General features: G+C 40.3%; 1 protein-coding gene across 3 annotated transcripts in view; it reads left to right on the top strand.

Annotated features, from left to right (window-relative positions):
• plxna4 (plexin A4) overlaps positions 1 to 19,813 on the top strand; it is a 237,391-nt gene that overhangs the window by 162,524 nt on the left and 55,054 nt on the right. For all 3 annotated transcript variants that reach the window (XM_038738721.1, XM_038738720.1, XM_038738722.1), the window contains exons 6-9: positions 8,240 to 8,363; positions 11,914 to 12,067; positions 14,596 to 14,695; positions 14,887 to 15,001. In XM_038738721.1, the coding sequence (XP_038594649.1) occupies positions 8,240 to 8,363; positions 11,914 to 12,067; positions 14,596 to 14,695; positions 14,887 to 15,001 (493 nt within the window). The remainder of the gene's footprint in view (positions 1 to 8,239; positions 8,364 to 11,913; positions 12,068 to 14,595; positions 14,696 to 14,886; positions 15,002 to 19,813) is intronic.

Here is a 19,813-nt window from a genome sequence, read left to right as displayed (position 1 = left end):
TGACAGTGCCCCCTCTGTCCTCTTTTGTGTCAATAAAATGCTCCTTAATTGTCTACTTTGTGTTTTCAGAAAAAATATTCCCAAAAAAACAAAATCATTCAATAATTCAGGTAAAGAATTCATAAACTCTAATTTTGTAAATTACCTCTGCTTTTTCGTCACACTCATTAACCTTCCTGCTCTTCACACACACACACACCCACATACCTCTGAGTCAGACAGATAAAGCTGTTTAATATAGAGAACCTGTCCTAATGGCATCTTCAGGGGCAGCAGTGGATTCACATATGTTAGATAAACAGCCTAATAAGCTTGCCACACATTCCCTCTGCCAGGGAATAATTTGTTTTTTTGTTCCTGTGTGTGTGTATGAGAGAGAAAAGAAGAGAGATGAAGGAAGTTTGTAGCAAGGCTTTTTACAGCTGCAAAAATTGCGTGGTGGAGTGTGAGGCACCAAAAGTCACAGAAAAGTCAAAGAAAGAAACAACTGCTACATGTTTGCTCGCAGGGAGCGATTGATGCTGCCGATCACAATCTATTCGTTTTGTGTGCGTTAGAGAGAAATATTTATGGAGGTTGTTGGGAAGAATATGTAATAACCTTCATTTTATTCAAATGTTTATGGAACATTTGAATAAATTGGGGCGGGGGTGGGGGGGTCGTCTTACGTGCACAGACTTCACTTATTAAAAACTTGGTAGCCCTATGACGTTACAAGTCGCGGTGGATATTTTACAAGCACGGAACAGGTCAAGTGGCAGTGAACACACAGGGTGCAGATGTTGGTTTCGGTTGATTGACAGGCTGCCTCGTTAACAAGCCCACAAGCGGCTCACCCGCTGCCGTGATAACAGAGGTGGACTTTTGGCGACTTTATAAAACGTACTGCTGATAGAGAAAGTGGAGTAGACGGGCGAGGTGGAGACCGAGAGAGGAGGGGCAAGCAGGTGTGTTTACCTGAGATGAAGGCCTCTTTTGTGTCTGAGTGTGGGGAGAAGAGAATTCCGAGGAAGGTGTGAAGCATATTTAAAATTTATAATAATGTTCGTGGTGATTAAAACCTGCTGTCACAGGGTGGTATTATGTGAAAAATGCGGGTTTTTACATTCACGATGTCTGCTCAACCATCGACCATCTGTCATCCATCGACGATGGCATAGTCTATCGGCCCAACCCTACTCTGTTTATCATATAAATATTTTAAGTCATTGTTTGAGCTCATACTGTACGGCTACCTGTGCAAACTCTCAGCAGCAGTGTTACTGTGTAATTTTCCGCTCAGCCAGTGTTCTTGGATTGCTAGTAGGTAAAGTGGATGGCTCAGAGATTTCTGAACTAGGGGGCATCACTTTGCAATTTCTATGTCTTTGTGTATGGGCTTATATGCGATACACATTGTGTGTGCGAGTGTGTGTGTGCGTGCGCGTCTGTCCGTCCACAAACGGGAGTAACAGGGTCATGGCCAGTGGGCCAGGTAATGACTCTCCCACCGGCCCCTCCATGCGGATTTCTGCTCAGTGGACCACCACTCTTAATGATAGCACAAGGAGGCACACTGACTGTTGTTGTTTGAGTTTGTGTATGTGTGTGTTTGGTCACATGTACCAGTAAGAGAATGTAGCCTAGCCAGGTTGAATTTAGATAGATGTGTGTGATTTGACTGAATATCTGTGACACAGTACCTTATACAGCCTCAGGCTATTAGTATGTATAGGATTCCATATAGTGTCTGATGATGCATGGGCAGTATGGTAATTGGGTTTCAGTTGGACTACAGAGTGCCTATTTGTTGTGCACTGGTTTACCACAAACAACGCTGTAAAGCCAGAAACACGGTTGTGTAGTGCGTACAACAAATACTTCAAAAAGTCTTATAATTTCACTGCAGGGGAGGTTTTGTTTTTTGTCTGTGCACAGGAATATGCATACATGTAGGAGATTTTGTATGTTTATTTTATATATACATGTATATACTTGTTGACCACTTATGTGTCGTGTGTGTGTGTGTGTGTGTGTGTAGGTGTGTGTGCATGTTTGTGTTTGTTTCCTCCAGTGACATGAGCATTTGATAGAGCTAGGGATGGCTAGAAGTCGGCTTTGTGAGAATTTAATAGCTTTCATTTCCCAGCCTGCTTGACCTTCTCCATGCCACATATTAGATATGCATTACACCTGAAGTCTCACATGGCCAGATACATCTGCACCCTCTCTTTAGTAAGTTCTCTCTATACGCTCCCCTGAGTCCTGCAGCTTGCGCCCCACTGATACTTGACTAGTTTCAGCCACAAGGGATCAAGCCTGGAATTAAATGTTATCCACATGCCTTCAAAATACCAAAGAATATTGGTATATGGCATATATATATTATATGTTTGAAAATTTGAAAAATTTCTGCTCTTTGAGTTCTTGTTCTTAGTTCTTCCCGTTGTTTTCATGTAGTTTAAAGTTATTTACAGGATATGTCTCATTATGCTGGTGCTCAAACCCAAACTATGAATCAAAGAATGAGTGCTCGTCAGTGATGTTATTTTTGAAGATATCCTTGCAGAATAAGATGATCATCTTCTATTCTAAATATTGTCGTCAAGTAAATCATCAAAATGCCTAAATTTTAAAAACTGTGCCGTGAAATATATTCTACGCACGACCGTCTACTTTTGAATGGCCTTGACAGCCTCTTCAGCAGCGCTTGTCTGGGCTAAAAATCCTTCTCTGCCCTCTTCTCAGTCTCACTCTAATTGTGTCACCTTATCAAAGGCTGGGAGAAACAAGAGTGCAGATTAGTTTCCATTCAGGGCCAATCTAATCCTTTCAACTCGCCTTCTCATAATGCCATTGCCAGTCAGTCAAACAGCTCTGCACAACAGCAATGTTTACTAACCAAATGAATAGATGTTGGACATGTAATTCTCCACAAAAAAGATAGCCCCAGTCAGGCTTTTTATGTCTGTTATGTGAAATCTAAATCACTTTTCTAAAGTTCTCTAAATGGTCTATTCTTTGATGTTTATAAAGGGTGGAATTGTTTCATATTGTTACAAATGATGCAATCTTTTTTTCTTTCAAGGTCTGTCTGGATAGTAATTGAAAACAATTATCCAGTGCTTTGCTCTGATAATACCCACCTCTTACTGTACATCAGCTAAACCATGTTTGCCGTTATTTTCAATATCCTTTCACTGAAGCCCCAAATCAGCCAGAACATCTACACATTCCCCCCTTCAGATTGGTGTGGACATTTGGATTAATCCAAATCAATATCTGTGCATGTTTTACACATTAGTTAGAGATTCAGTCAGGATGCATTATGCATATATGTTAGCTGGTGTCGCCCTAACACCTCAGTAGGGTTTTTTGCTGGTATATACAGCAGAATGAACAGAAACTTGCCAGCCTGGTATCATCAAAAGGCATAGGAATGACACGCCAATTTCTTAAGTCATTTGGCATGGTATTCCAATGCATATTTTGTTTTTGGCATGTCATTTTACGCCATTTAGACTGCATTGACTTCTACTGTGCAGAAACGGCGTGCCATTTTATGCCTACTGTCACAGGTAAAATCAGTGTATGTGGGCTATAAATAGCCATGTCCGACACTAAGGTAGTGGCGAGGTCGTGGGGCGAATAGTACGTTGACACCTGACTGATCGTTAATTATATATGCAGGTCAACCGGTTAACTTTACAGCTGCGCAGATAGGGTGAACCTCCTTTGTGTTGCTTAGGTCTATAGGGACTGAACAGGGTGAAATGACATGTGAAATGTTTAAAATGCGTTGACATGGCACGCCAAAATGTCCTTAAAAGTGCTATTTATATGCCATTCCATGACATCATGTTGAAGTTGCAGATATTTCAGGAGAGAAATCATATACAAGTGTGTGAATGAAGTAATGATTAAAGAAATTAAAGAAGTGTTTCCCACCAGAAAGTCCAGTTTTAGGGCTTCTCAGATGCCAAAACACAATACAATATTCCATCCTTGTTTGAGCCAAACTGTATGATCTCAATTTTTGCATTGTGCTGCAGAAAAAGATGACTAAGGACCATCTTTTCACTGGTATACTCTTCTGTTTTGTGTGTAGCCCTCTGTGTAGGCACTCTGCACCACAGTTGAATGAGAAAACAGTGTGTTTTTTGCAGCAGTCCCATTGTCCAACCAAGGTAGAGACATGCAGACAGAAGAAAAAGCCCCCCTCTTGCGCTGAATCACAGTCCCCACCTGGTCTGTGTCTGGGATGTGAAAGTTAATAATTTGACCTGTTGGCAGTTTCATCTTGCCCAGCAAGTCTGTGACCTTCTGACTCAGAAATAGATGAAACTTACAGTCCCTGCAGGGCTATATGACAACTCCATAGATAAACAGAGGCCACCCAGGTACTTGCAAAACAATTCACTGGCTTGCACTAACACCTCTATTTATAACTAATATAACATTTTAGAGTTGGCAAAGTCTGCGAAGGAAAGTAAAATGTATGCAGTAAAAGCTGGCATTGAAAACATGTCAGGATAGAAGGCTCCACCTGAGATCATACAACGAGGATGATGATACAGAATTATTGTTGACATTCAGAATTGATACACTGAAAGTGGATAAATTGTAGTCAAAACCTGCATGAAATCATTATTTATAAGATAATGGTTCTTGGTATAGGAAATTAATCCATAAGGGTCTGTGATCACTGGTCCTTTCTGCAGATTGATGTTCTTTGTTGCAGTGACCGTGTTTTTTTTGGAAAATTCCATGTTCACTGTACATTTGCATAACAAGCAAAACAATATGGTCCCTGTTCACTTCTTAGAGCAAGTAATATACCATCTCTAATGATAATGTATTAACAGGCCCCAGTCCAGTTATGTCAGGTCTAGTTGTTGCACTCATCAACTCACACTGCCTCATTATGTCCTTTTGGCTTGTAACCGTATTAAAATAAATGATAAAAGTCAGTTTGATGCTAAACTTGTGGGCTGTAAATCTTTGCTGAAGTAATTGTTTCATAAACATTGTACATTGTGAGTCACACGCATATAAACCTAACCTAAAAATGTTATATGCTGTGAGATTAACATTAACAAGTCTTTGCAGCGTGTCTTGTTTAGGCTTTCTTTTTGTCCTTTCTCAGTATCGTCATCCGTCCATTCCTTACCCCTGTTATTTACATCAGCTAGCATCTCACAGAGATGATATCATAAACCATCTGGATAGCCGAAGTGATGCTAGGGATATGTCCAAAACTATATATTGGATACATATAGACACTCGGAGACAAAAAATGAATGAAATGACGGACTATAAGAGTAGTGCACTATGTAGTTGATATGACAACTGACACATGTAACAACACTAACAACTAAAAGATAGCCTTGGAACTGAGCCTTCCTCAACAATATGTTGTGTGGCTCACTTTACATCTAGATCAGTCTAAAATAAAATCTGCTATTCAATATTTATATTCTTAGTGGCCTTTAACAAACACCATTTCCCCAAAGACCTAGATGTTTGCAGGCTGAACGTCATGGCTCACCAAAAGAAGTAAGCCTATGGGCAAGTCGATATGTTGGGATTTGTTCAGACATGGAACAACAGCAGGAGAGGGTTTACCAGTGTAGATGGTTTTAGACAGCAATGATTCAAGCTAGGAAGTTGGAGAAATAACTGTAGGACAGAGAGCTTTGGTGAATTTTATGAAAATGAACAAAACCTAGTTGAGATCACGTACCCGCTCTACAGTTTTTTATGAGAGCTGTAGTTTTTTCTGTGCTCACAAAGTAAGGTTTAATCTTCTATTGCAACTTACGTTGTTAATTTGTCTTGGAATATGGAAAGTCAACTCCAGGAACATACTTTGCTTTCTCAGAAAGACAGAAGAAAGAAATTCTATATGAGCCAATGTTGTAACAATGAGTTACAGAGGCGAGTGGAACAGAATTTTAAAGCAAGTTTTATAACTCTTAGTTAACTGTAACAAATATACTACTTACTTGATTGATTCTTGATTTGCCAGAACATGGCCAAACTACATTGGGATAGACTCTTAACAGGATAATAAACAACACAAAACAAGAACCTGGGAAATTACCACTGAATTAGAATTGATATCATCTCATTTACACATTGTTAACAAAGACTGTGAGTTGATAAAGAAGGTGTCCGGAGGCTTTTTTCACAGAAAGTATATCTCCCTACACATTATTGGTCTTGTATGACAACATTTGATTGAAGCAAATCTGAGGGGATTCCCTATTCCTTTAAAAGGTGCTTAATATTAATTTACTGTTGTCAGTGCAATATTTTACTCCTTGTATTTGTCTTATTGTACTGCTCTCAACACCTCAACCTCCTTCAGGAATCAAAATCTAGCTGCATATAAAGATCAGATGTAAATATCTATTTACTGTGTGTGTGTGTGTGTGTGTGTGAGAGAGAGAGAGAGAGAGAGATTTATTGAATGGTATAACCCTCTACTTACTCATTTATTATTCAATTAAAGTGATGATTCACTTAGACTCATAGATTGTGCCAGTAAACACTAGTAATGCATTACTGTTAGTCTTCTTGGCATGCAGTTTGAGTTTTTTTCCACCAAAACAGTGCCACTGTCAAAGAACAGGCTCAAAGAGTAACATCATTATACAAAGGCTCACACAAAGATACACATACAATTCAAGCTTATACACAAAGTGTCATGCTGAGCATCTTTTTACAGTGTTATTCTTCTATGGGTGTAAACAACAGACCTGTGGGTATGCAAGGAAGCAAACAGAGTGTGTGTGTGTTTGTGTGTACGGTGGTGAAAGTGTGCATTCGTGGGTTTCTGTATGCTGTTTGCCTGGGGGTACTTATAAGATGTGGTCTTATTAAATCAGTGCTAGAAAAGGAGGAACAGACTGAAGTGATAGAGAAGCACAAAGGAACCTGAAGCGATTAAACCCCTACTCAAACCGGCTTAGCAGGGAAAGCTTCACAGAAAGCCAACAATGGTTGCCTTCCTTTTTAAATCTTGCTTCTATTTTGCTTTCTTTTCCACTCTCTCTCGCCTGCACTATTTACCCCTCCTCCTGTTCTCTCTCTCTCTCTAAAACAGATTATCTTTTTTCTTTTTCTTTATGTCTGTCTTCTTTGCGGCACGTTAGGCCGCTTAACTTTACAATACTTACGTCAGGTCAAAATCCACCCTCCTTCAATCTCTCCAATTCAGGATAAAACACTTCTTGCTGCATAAAGTATTACTGTATCTCAGACATTAACCACCTCGAAAGTCCTTCTTTCATTTGTTCATTACAAGCTCTTCCTTTCTATTCATTCTTTTGATTCTTTTCTTTCACTAAGGGAGTTTTTGGGCACTCTGTGGATTTGCCAGGTTGTTAATTGCACAGCAAGTTTTTGTCTAAATCAATAGGGGACTTGCATAAGTTTATGAGGGGATTAGATGAGAACAAGAGTGTGTGGGTGTGTGTATGTGGAGCAGAGTAGAAGGTTAAGGTTATATCGTAATTTGGGCCATTTGATTCTCACAAAATTTCTCACTGAACATAAATTTATTAACAGCTTCAGACGTCTTCAGTGTTCCACTTCTGCTGTAATATATAACTTATAAACTTTCCACTGCAAGTGTTTGGTGGGAATGAATTGTAGTTCTCATTTCAACCTTACTTAAAAAAACATTTAGATGTTCAAAATATGGGGAGTTACCCCGTGGTATGTCAAGGGTTAGGGTTTGGAACAGGAGCCTGTAAATTCCTCTTACAACACAAAGGTTACGGTCCTCCACCTGCACAAACCACTGTAATGGACTGGATTAGACCACCTGGTGTGGTATTAAAAGGTGGAGGAATCCATTCCCACCCCCCGCAACATCCACATCTCCACCTGCACTTGGCATTGCCCATCAATGCCAGTCATTAAGACAGGATTACAAAGATGAGGCCAACCTCATCCCCAGTGGACCGGCTCCACTTCCACATATAGAGCAACCATTGTTTTAAATGCCACTGCTCGCACCCCCCGGAGACTGGGTTTCAATTCACTGGCCACTGTAGCTTGTTCACTGCCAGAGAGGAAATATGATAAATGTGTCTAACTCCGTTTGTCAGGGAGCGGCGGGACTTTCTCTTTTTCCCCAGGTGCCAACGGGTGGAAAGGGGTAAGCCCTGGTCAGGTTACTAGATTCGTGTATGTGTGTGTATTTGCATTTGTCATCCGTGAATAACACCCCCTCTTTGTGTTTTTTTTGTAGGTGCACCAGAAAGGAGAAATGCGAGCGCTCATCAGAGCCCCGTCGCTTTGCATCAGACATCAAGCAGTGTGTGCGTCTCAGTGTCCACCCAAACAACATCTCAGTGTCCCAGTTTAGTGTCACGGTGAGTAGATAGAAACACACTACTCCTCATCTGTATTAAAAAGAAGAATTATCTGTTCTATAGGTAGTGTTTCATATACATCATATCATATCATAAATTTGATTGTTTGAAGGATAAAATGTGGTCAAATGTTAATTAGAAGTGATTCAACTTATTTGTTTTGTTTAATAATGAAGAATAACTTCAGGAAGCATTAGTTTTAGTGGAGCCACATTGCAGTAAAGAGTGAGGCTAGCTGAATTTGTAGCTAGTGAGAAAATCTTGTCTGGCAGATTGACAGTATCACACACTCAAGCTCAATTTGTTATGCAATGTAATTATGCTCTAGATACTGATTAGTAGCCAGTGTTAACTCTATAATCCTGCTTTACATCATTTTACTGCCTGCCAACATGCATCCTTCAAATTCTGAACTCAGAACTTTCAGGCCCGTCCAGTGAAATACTCTCCTAACAAATGTCAACAATCATTAACAGCACCCAGTTTAGCTCAGTTGTGTTTATTGTGATTGTTGGCAACTAAATGCAACACTTTTCCCCCCAGGACATTTCATTCTAAAACAAGCTGCCAGATTTAAAGGGTCTGAATGGTTTTTGATTGTTTAAGTGTATTGATTAGCGTGCAAGGAACTGTAATACATTGCAACAAAAATATGTCTCTTGGAGAAATACAAACACTTGTTGGGTAATTGTTTTTCCATATTGTTCTCCACCTTTTCAGCAGAATGTGTGATAAAATACAGGTGCCATTTAATTTGTACCACGATACTGTATGTTAGTTATATCGCTGTATACAGACTTAGTCCCTTGTAGATTTCATCCCCACCAAAAGCCCATTTGGATATGACAATTATTTTACACTGGCAAAGGAACAGGTGGCTGCTAATGTTTTAAGAGGCTGTGTATGTATGTGTCTGTGTATCCCTTTGGATGTGTGTGATCTCACTGCAGGTACAGAATTGACATCATGCTATTCTGTATCTTCCAAAGCATATCGTTTTTTCTTTATCAAGTGTGTTGAAATAGCCTATTTTGAAGGTTGTAACCTTAACCACATTAAGTGATGTCACTTTTCAATTCCCATTTCCTATTTAATGGTGGTTTAGAAATGGCGTTGAATCGAGACCAAATGCATAAATATCCAATATGATTTCCTAAGGTCAAGCCTGAATGACTATTCTCCATCCGTATTGCTCTGAGGTCACGAGAGGTGTTGATTTTCTGAGGTACACCTCTGCATCACTCTAATGATATTCATGGTGTGTGTGTGTGTGTGTGTGTGTGTGTGTGTGTGTGTGTGTGTGTGTGTGTGTGTGTGTGTGTGTGTGTGTCAGAGAAAGAGAGCCTTCAGAGAGTGTTTAACCTTTTCCCAGCGAGCAGGCTTTATCCAAAGGCTATGCCACACATTTCCAATCCAACTGATTGCAGGTCAGAGGCTTTTGACAGACAGACGGGGGCTCCTTCTTGACCTTTGTGTTATTAATATTTGTTTGGAAAGATAAGGCAAAGTATTCTCGAGAGAAACAGACTCTCCACTGCTGAAATCAGACCCACTGTAAGAAACAAGCCATTATTTTCTTTTACATTTATTTCTCTCTTTGGTTGTTTACAGTATATAAGTTTCTTCTGTTATACCGTATACTTCAGGTGGAGTTGTCTCTATAGTACAACTAACAGCTTTAAGCACAAAAATACAGTGGCACTTCTTATTACTGGTTAAATGGCTGTAAAATGTTTTTTTACATTAATTAGCTCATACATAGAGTACGATTTTATGCAATATATTACAATAAATTATTTCTAAAGTTATGTAAGAGTATAATATCAGGGATGACATTTGTATGCTAAATTCTCACCAGGCGTTTTTTCCATCACATATTCTCTGCATTAGATATGGTGGTTTGTAAAGTACAGGAGGCCATTTGTGTATGTGTGTGCGCCCATATGTGAGGCAGATGTTTCTGGCAGATGAATTGGTTATTTTCATATTTAGGCAGCCCTGCTGTGGCTATGCTTGGCTGTGACTACTCTAAATGTAATTGAGGAAACTCAAGGTCTAGCTGTATTTCCTCCTTAAAAGGAAAAATAAATTAAAGTTAGAGAAGAAGAAGGTCAGAGGTAAAGAATGAGAGAGACGATGTATAAGAGATAGAAGCTTGGTGGTGCGCTGTCCATCTTATGTGGGAAGCTGTGTATCTGTTCACACCCGCATCGCCGTCTTTTCATTAAGCAGCAATATAAAAACAGCCCAGGTCAGCCCTACTCAGCCGCTGAGGCAGCTTTCAGCATCACATCATAAGTGTACTATGGACTCCGCCTCAAATCAATGCCTAGGCCAAGGCCCACTGTAGACACGCTTTTCCATAAATATGTATATTTTCATCGTGACCCTACTCCATCTGCATCCACAACCCTCTTTTTTTCCCCTTTGTATTCAAGGACAGTGGGTTTTTTTTCTTTTTTTCCACCTGCTCCACCTGAAGCCAGTTTTTGCTGAGGTGCAGAGAGAGCTTACACAGCGTTTTCAAATGAAGAGGGAAGATTTGCATTCTCTGTTTCCCATAGAGTCCGAATTTCCCTCCCTTTCCAGCTGCCTGTATGCCTGCACTTTTTTCCTCCCCTTCATTCTTCTTCACCTTGGTCTTCCTGCTATTTCTGTCCTCCTCCGTGTCTATAGTCTCTTTTCATCCTATACTTTGTTTTAGTCATCTACATTTAATTGGCTTGCTCCATCTCTTCTAACTCCTCATCCTTCTACTTCCCTTGTCCTTCTGTTTTTATAATTTCTTTCACTTTCTACAATAAAAACATGATGAACCAGAGATTCAGGACATTAAGATGGAATGTTAAATCCACACAGCTCATGGATGCCACAAGGCATTATGGGAGGTGACTAGAAAGGTAGTAGTGTCATAAAATGGCACTGATTTCATTTTTAACTCAATCTGTCTCTTTCTGCATCATAGCATTTTAATGTTGTCTGAGCAGGATGCATCTGATCCCTGTTCATATATTAATCCTCCTATTCAAGAATCCCCCGAGGCTCCTCTGGCCACTGACCACCCTGCAGATGGATCTTTACTTTGCTGAGAACTTGCAGCTGGGCGCCTATGAGCAAAATTCATATTTGAAGAACATATTGGCTCCAAAACTGATCTGAAGTACTCACAGATGTGCGAGTCTGAGCACTGTAGTCATATAATACAGTTGGGGCACAATCTAATTTGTTTATCTCCGATCATAATTGGAATTATAAAAATGCACTCTGTCGTGTTTCATTAATAATTTTTTAAATGATGAATGATTTTCACTATGTAATGTGTGCTGTTAAGAATATGAAGCCATTGAAACGTAACTGAATCCTCCCTAGCTTTGTTTTGTTTTGGTACGATTCACCATAGTATCAGAGTTCACTTTCATTTGCTAATTTCATTATTCTTTTATTATGTTTCTTATTACAGTCAATGCATTTACCATGAAGTGAATATTTAGTATAATGTTACATCAAATACTCACATCTTTTGACGCATCTTTTCTTTCCCTCTCTACAGCTGGTGTTGGAGGCCCATAATGTCCCAGAACTCTCTGCGGGTGTCAACTGCACCTTTGAGGACCTGGCTGAGATGAATGGCTTGGTGGACGGAAACCGGATCAAATGCTTCTCCCCGGCTGAGAAAGAGATGCCACGCATTATTGTTGACAAAGGTAAGGATGGACATGCAAAGCAACAAGCTACTATTCTATACTTGCCAATGGTGGATTTCACAGTGTTTTTTCCACTTGATTTGATGTTTGCATCGTGAACTTACACAGAAACTGTCTCTGTGTACATGACGATAACAACACCTGTGATAATCTGCAGGAAGCCTGCCGATAACTTGTCAAAATATAATTATGTGTATTGTAACATTAGGATATATATATATATATATAGGCAGCATCAATTAGTAATCAGCATTAAAGTACCTGTTGAATACAAACATGTCTGTCAGGGAAGCACACATTCCTTCTCTTCAGTCAGAAGCCTGCTAGTCCTAGGGCTATGAGTGTTCTATTAATTTTTGTTTTCTCGTTGCCATCACAAACTCAGTGGGCCTTGGAGCAATGCCCTAGGACATGTTTAGTAATTGAATGAACATTAGTTATTAGGATGCTGTGGGAGTTATTTACCACTCTCCCTCAAAGTGGATATGCTCCAGAGGGAGTGATGGGACCCCAGTTAACCCCAGTGCAGAAAAGGAGAATATCAAGCTGTACAGCTAAGTGTTTTTACTACAGTATTTCAGCTAATTTAGTGCCTGGAGATTACACAGTCCCCGCAGACAGTGTCACTGTTTTCGTTGCTTTCAAGAAGCATACAGCTAAAACAATTCTGACAATGTTCATTCCACAAATAGAGAAGAGAAAATATATTTGTCTCTCTGTAATTCCCCCGCCCTTAACCTCCCCTCTCCGCGGTCGGCTAAGCCTGGTCTAATTGAAAAAGCTTCCATCTGGGAAGGCCTGTCCCTAGGCAGGCAATCCTTCATCACCAACACTCATTGTGTCCCCATGTTGAGATGATAAGGATGAGATCTCCTTCCATACTTTCACAAGAAAAGATGAATAATGAATGAAAAGAAAAAAATAGATAGAACAGAATGGTGATGAGCATGGTCCATCAGTAATGCTAAAAATGTACACACAAAGGAATGCTCACTGTAGTTTTTAGGTCCCACCAATGTTGATGTCAGAGCTCTAAAGAAATGTGTATTAAGGCCTGCTTGTGTGTCATTTGCAAAGAAAAGTATAGTCTTAAGTGCAGAGAGCTAAAGTGAGCAGACTATCATGAATTTGCAGCACTGGCGAGACATTTAGGCCTCAGCTGCACACTTGTACGAATATTCATATTTCCTTCTTGTATTCAGTGCACCCACACGAACAGAAGCTTTACACACACATATACTGCTATGAACAAATACACGGCACCACTGCAATAAAGTGATCCACAGATAGACACACATGTACAGATGTAAGGCTGACCGAGAGCCTGAGGGTGCTTCGGGGAATTAAAAACATTTGTTTAATGTTTGCCATGTCAACCACATGTAAAGCTGGTGATGCTGCAGTCATGCAAACATAGATGTGTAAATATGTACTCTGACACACACAAATGAAGCATACAGCATTTCTCCCCATATTTAGCTTTGCCTTTCTCTTGCAAGCACACACAGTTATATCTTTTCTCGTTTCGGGCAGAGGAAGATATCTCACATTATTTGAACCTTTCATCTTCCATTTTTACTAGAACTCATTAGTCTAAGCTCGGTTGAAAGAGAGAAAAGAAGGGAGAGTGACGGATGGAGGGAAGAGAAGAGGGGAGGGATAGATAGTGTTAGCAGGCTTCAAGGTAACATTTAGGTGGCCTAATTAGGACAGATCCGTTGTCAGCGGTGCTTTACTGTGATTGATGAATGATTCCTTCTTTGTTAGAGAGATGGAGAGAGACACAGGGGAGAAGAAGGAGTCGCAGTGTGGAAGGAAGCAAAGAGACCTGTGTGTAGAGATAGAGTGGGGATGAGAGAGAGGTACAGAGGTAGTGCAGCAAGAGAGCAGTTAGATGTGTGGATGTGCTGTTGAATTAAACATGAACTCCTTCATTAGGGCCAGACAAAAGGACACACCAAATACAGATGAGGTGCATGCTCACACACACACACACACACACACATATACATGGTTTCTGTTTCATCTTCTTCCCCCTTTACCTTGTCAAAGACACTCTCAAAGACTTTTCCAGGGGAATATTTTCCATCCCAAGGGAAATGTGTGTGCACCAACTTTTATTGTCTCTTGTAAGACTGCAGGTATAGGGAGACTTAATCCAACAAAACCCTTCTACTCTCCTGCTCTCTTAAGATACTGCCTTTACCGCTGCAACAGGCTGAGCACCTGTGGCTCAAAGCAGTGCAGTTAAGATGTTAAAATATAATGTGTCTAGACACTGAAAAAGGGTTATGTAAATATATTTATAAATAAATAATATGTGACAACCATTTGCATAATACTGCTTTGTTTCTCCTATTTGTTTCCAATGTTGAAAGAAACGGTCAATAATGGGTTAAATAACAAAAACAATTCTTGTGTCTATTAGTTCTTATTCTTTTTCTCCTTTTCCCTTTTTTACCTGAATCTAAAGCACTCTACCTCTGTGTGTCAAATTATTAATCTTCACTATCATCTGTTTTCTCTAGGTGACCACCAGATTGTGCAGCTCTATCTCAAGTCCAAGGAGACAGGCCTAGCATTCGCGAATACCAGTTTTGTTTTCTACAACTGTAGCGTGCACAAGTCGTAAGTCTACTAATAGCTTTCAAGAGCACTTCTCTTTAGCAGATAGCATTTCATAATTCTAATCACTTCATATTGATTCTTAAATTGTTGTAAAGTGTATTTGCTAAATAAGTAAGTAGGCATATTGAGCTTTGAATTTTCTGTTGTTCAATACTAATTCACTTCTTCCCTCTCATCTGCTCTCCATTCAGGTGTCTGTCATGTGTGAGTAGTCCTTACCAGTGCCACTGGTGTAAATACAGGCATGACTGTACCCACGATCCTCGCACATGTTCCTTCCAGGAGGGACGAGTCAAGAAGCCTGAGGTGAGTCCCATACCTAGTGTTTCACTTGATTTAATTGTTCTTACTTTTACATTAACTCCTCTAGGATAGTGAAGTCCCAAATGGAGAATGGAGGGTTGAGCTGTTGTCAGGAGGCAGAACATTTCTAGCAGCATCTCTGCCTGTGTGTGCAAAGACAGTCAAACTGTAGCCTATTAAGACGGTGTCCAAGAATCCCCAAAGTCTTTAATGCTGCCCAGCTCCAGCCAGCCTCTTTGTATTGGGCCAGCTCAGTAATGGTGAAATAAATTGAGGGGTAATGTTTAGCTACGTGAGACTAATAGCTATCATTCTAGGTTTCACATGCAAAAAGAGTTATGTTAAAAGGACTGAGACACCTTTCAGCTGTAGTGCTTCCATCTGGCATGAGTCTCTTGGCATGTCTCGCTCTTGACTGCACATCAAAGGGCAGTGGAAACTAATAAAACGGAGCCATTTCCGCTTGCCCATCCCTATTCCCTGCGACAGCTTAGTCTGTGTGAATTATCAATAGTATTGGCAGCCAGTTCTATTCCCGTCGAAGCAGAGCCCACCATAATTAGGCTGCTCTGCTGCAGAGGACAAGCCACTCACTGGATGGGGTACATTCAGTGAATGCCCGCAACCCGCACACTCCCCGTCCTATGAGAGAGGTCTCGCTCTGATTTAGAGTCACTGCCACAGTGGTGGCCTTCAGGGTAGAGCAAGGAGGTAAGGAAGGTTTGGGTTTTTGCCCATGTATGTGTGTAACCTCTGGCATGAGCTTGTGGGTACAGTATGTCTGTGAATCAGCTTCGATGTATTGTGTGTGTGTGTGTGTGTGTGTGTGTGTGTGTGTTTATATCCTGAATACAGTTTTCCCCGCTTGTACCCTGCCAAATCACGGTTGTTTTCAGGAGGAGGCTTTTACAGGGAGTTAGTGGCCTGTTAATCCTAGCCTGAGGTGAGCTATGATGAAGATCACTAGTGCTCATGTCTGGGTTGGCAGACGCTGCTCGACGGGCAGGGACAAGCTTAGCCAGATTGCCTCCTTTGATGAGCAGTCTGCTCTCAATTGTGTTATTCCACCCATGTTTCCCCCGAGCTATTCAACCTGCGCATACGATATTATTTTCTTTTTCTGCCGTTTCCATTATCCTTTTGAACCTTCTGCTTAGTCACGCCCAAGCCTGAGTCTTTGCAGGTTTACTTTTCCAATTAACTCAGGGGCTGCTGGTCAATGTTGACTGAGGATAATAATGTGTGAATCCTCTCTATTGTGTTGCTGACTAAAAGAAAACCATAAGTAAAGCGAAGGGGATTTGGTATTTGCACATTAATGACATCCCTTTTTTGACGTGTTGTTTCAGAAAAAGCAGGTGTTTTGCAGGCTTAATGACTTTTAATTTGCTTTTAATTAACCCCTCAAATCCAAGGTCATGTATTTGCAGGCAGATTTTTGGTTGCCGTTTAGAATTAATAATTTAGACAAACACACATACAAGCTCAAGAACATGCAGGCGCATGTGCAACTATCCATAGAATCGTTCCCAAATTTCACAAAAGGCAACAAGTCAACTTTGCTCTGTGAAGTGGGATGGCCTCTTTCTGCTGCAGATGACTTTTTGTGTACTATTACAATTACAGGATTTCAGGCAGTGATCTGAATAATCCCTTAACGCTATGCTAATGATAGAGGCCAGGCAAATCTCCCTACTGGTTGAGCTTGTTGTTAGTATGCATGGCAGGACAGAGTTAAAGCCAGGCCTGGGCGTACAGTGGGTGCCTTTTTATTCATGCCAGCAATGATATGGGCACACGGATCAGACATTTTCCTGTTGGCACATTAACTAAGGCCACGTCCCTGCTTGCACTCCACACATCTCAAGGACTTTGCCATTCTGATGAACCTCACTGAAAAAGAACATGCATGCAGCTTCATTTGATTACACTGAATAAATAGCTCAAAATTATTCCTGACCGTTACTGTTCTATTGATTGTATGAATAGTCTGTGCTTGTTTACCCATTACGCAGTTTGTTTACTTGCATATTCACCTAAAGCAAGTGAAACTGAGGACACTTCCTGTTTTCTTTGTCTTTGTTGATGAAAGTTGAGGATATTTCCATTTCTTTTTCTCCTGTCTATAACACAACATGTTCATATCCTGAGCTGCTGCATATCTTTCCCTAATCTTTTCAGTTGGTCACACACAAAAATAGGAGTGTTACTGAATATATATATCACAACCCTTTATCACATCCTTGCATTAGTTACTTATTGTCTGTGTTGTGGTGATCAATGCCTGGGAGTTTATTTACTTGGAACTTATTGATCGAGTGATCGAGATAATTTTATTAAAGAAGCTAAATGCCAGCAGTAATAGCGGTTAGTTCACAGTATTAACAGGAATGGTAGAGAAAGGTGCTTTGGTTCAATTAATAGAGAAATCAATGTCATACACAGGCACTGGCTGCTTAGGAGTCAGTTGAGTATTTACAGAGTGAGGACGAAGGGGATTTGATACTGAAAATGAAAGATTGAAGAGCTCCATAATGCCTTAGCTCTGCTCTTGCATAGGGATCCTACACGATTTCATACAACCCGGCTTTTAACAAACCAGCCAGGTTAGGTAAACTTGTTGTAAACATCACAGTTAACAGCCATTCTTACACAGTTGTGCATGTTGCTCTGTCAAACTTTACTGTGACAATGTTGCCATATTCTCAGATCTTAGCATTAGATTAGTGAGTAGAATGTTATCATAACCAACAAACAATGGCCAAAACTATTAAATAAAAAAAGAGGTGTGGGAAGGGAGACCAAAAATGGCAGGTGAAATTAGTGAGAGGTATTTTGGGGGGAGAAAGGAGGGAGGATGAACAGGGAGTGAGTGTCTTTGCCTGAGGCTCTGTTGGAGATGATAAAACAGAGGCCAGTTAAGGGGAGCTCTTGGTAACCATAAAGTGTGTGTGTGTGTACGTGTATTGTATTAAAACTTAAGATCCTCTTCATCTTCACACCTGCACTTCTATAATTATGGGCCTCTCTTTCGCTCCCACCCTCCCTCTTTCCTTGCTTCAAACTATGCCAAGGGCTTTTACATTCACAGTTCCCACTCCGCTGCCTACTCTCTGTCACTCTCCCTATCTCCACCCTTCACACCTCCCACCAGCCTCCAATTATCAGATCTAAGTAGGTCCCGGAGAAAAGAAGAAGTCAGGAAAGAGGGGAGGAGAGAGAATCAGTGAGAGGGAGTTGATGAGAGAAATGAGAAGGGTCAGTGAGCTTGATAGGATGAACAACACAGACTGGGTGTAGAGCGAGATAAATGATGCAGGGATAAAGGGATAAATGAGAATCAGAGATGATGTCAGAGAAAACAATGGAAAAATAAAGGATAATTCTTATAGAGAAAAAAGAGGCGCCAACTTGGTTTTCAGAAGTTTTCAGGGCTTATTATGTTACGATGAGTCATGCTATTGACAGGTACTTTTCTCTGTCTAGTGCAAGTTCTTACTTGACTATAGGACTGTCACTGAAGTTCACATCTGCATACAAAGACACACAAACACATGCACAAACTAGTCTGCTTCATATCTACGGTAGTCTCTATTGCCTCCTGCTGACAGACCAATTATCTCTTTCTTCAACCAGGAAAAAATATATTAAAGGGTTGTTTCACCCAAATTACAAAAACATTTTCTAATATACTATATCTACTGGTAACTATTCCTGCAGATAGTTTTGGTTAAATTTGGCTAGGTTTTTAAGATACTCCGTGTTACTCCAAATAATCTATGTAACATGCTGTCAATAGCTGTTTTGGAATAAGAAAACTAGAGGTATCAATGAAAACTGTTTATATTTAGGTCTGTTTTGTTGTTATTCAATACAGACCTAAATTGTGTTATTCAGGGTAACCGGGAATTTGTAAATGATGTTAGCACCTCAAGTGAAATTCACCTGTATTGTATTGGGGTTGCAGTAGAGATCTGAGAGAAAAATGTCTCAAAACACCTGCAAGTAAAACATTCAAATTCTTGACTTCTATATGATGGCGCACAGCTAGAGAATGTGCATATTTACTGGGATGTGAGTGTGTGCATGTAGATGTGATTTGCATTTGCTCCTCTGTTATTTATCGCTCTTCAGTCTTTGGGGGTTGAGAGGGTGGGGAGCGGAAATAAAAGCACTGACATTAGGTCAACTTAATGTTGACATAAATCTTGACAGCAAGCATCACTGCCAACACCACCCCCAGCAGTTAGCCAACTAGCATATACATGTGTGTTTGTCCAAGCCACTGAAAGCCCACTTGGCCTCAGGGACTGCTGGCAATGATCACAGTGTGTTACATCAGTGTGTCTGAGTGTGTATGTATACATACAAATAGAAAAATCTGAGCTAAACAGGAAAAAAAACACAGTGTAACACCAGTGTACACGCTTGCTAGTAGATTCCCTACCACATTATGAATGTTTAATTGCTGTAGCAAAATAAGCAAATAAGCCATCTGTTTTTGTGCTTCAAAAGTGTGAGAATTAAGATATTAGTGATTTTGAACACACATGAGGAATGACAGGTTTTAATTCTGGCAAGGCTGACAGTGTACAGTTGTGTGAGCATGTATAATCTGAAGTAGTGGGGGAAGCCTGCTTCACAATTACAGGGCAGATGAGTTCATTTTATGGGTATGGATAAACCAGTGTGTGTTTTTGTATGTGTGAAAGAGTGTGTTTATGTGTGGCTATCTGAGATTATTTACCTGATACTACACGGATGGGTATTTGGAGGGTAGCAAAAAAATTACTCTGCTGTCAGTGTTGTAAAGAG

This window comes from Micropterus salmoides, unplaced genomic scaffold (assembly GCF_014851395.1).
Source record: "Micropterus salmoides isolate LMB-PRFRI ecotype aquatic unplaced genomic scaffold, ASM1485139v1 Ms_hic_scaffold_23, whole genome shotgun sequence".
Taxonomy (NCBI): Eukaryota; Metazoa; Chordata; class Actinopteri; order Centrarchiformes; family Centrarchidae; genus Micropterus; species Micropterus salmoides.
Note: the sequence above shows the minus strand (reverse complement) of the source record. Positions and strands in the feature narration are given on the sequence as shown.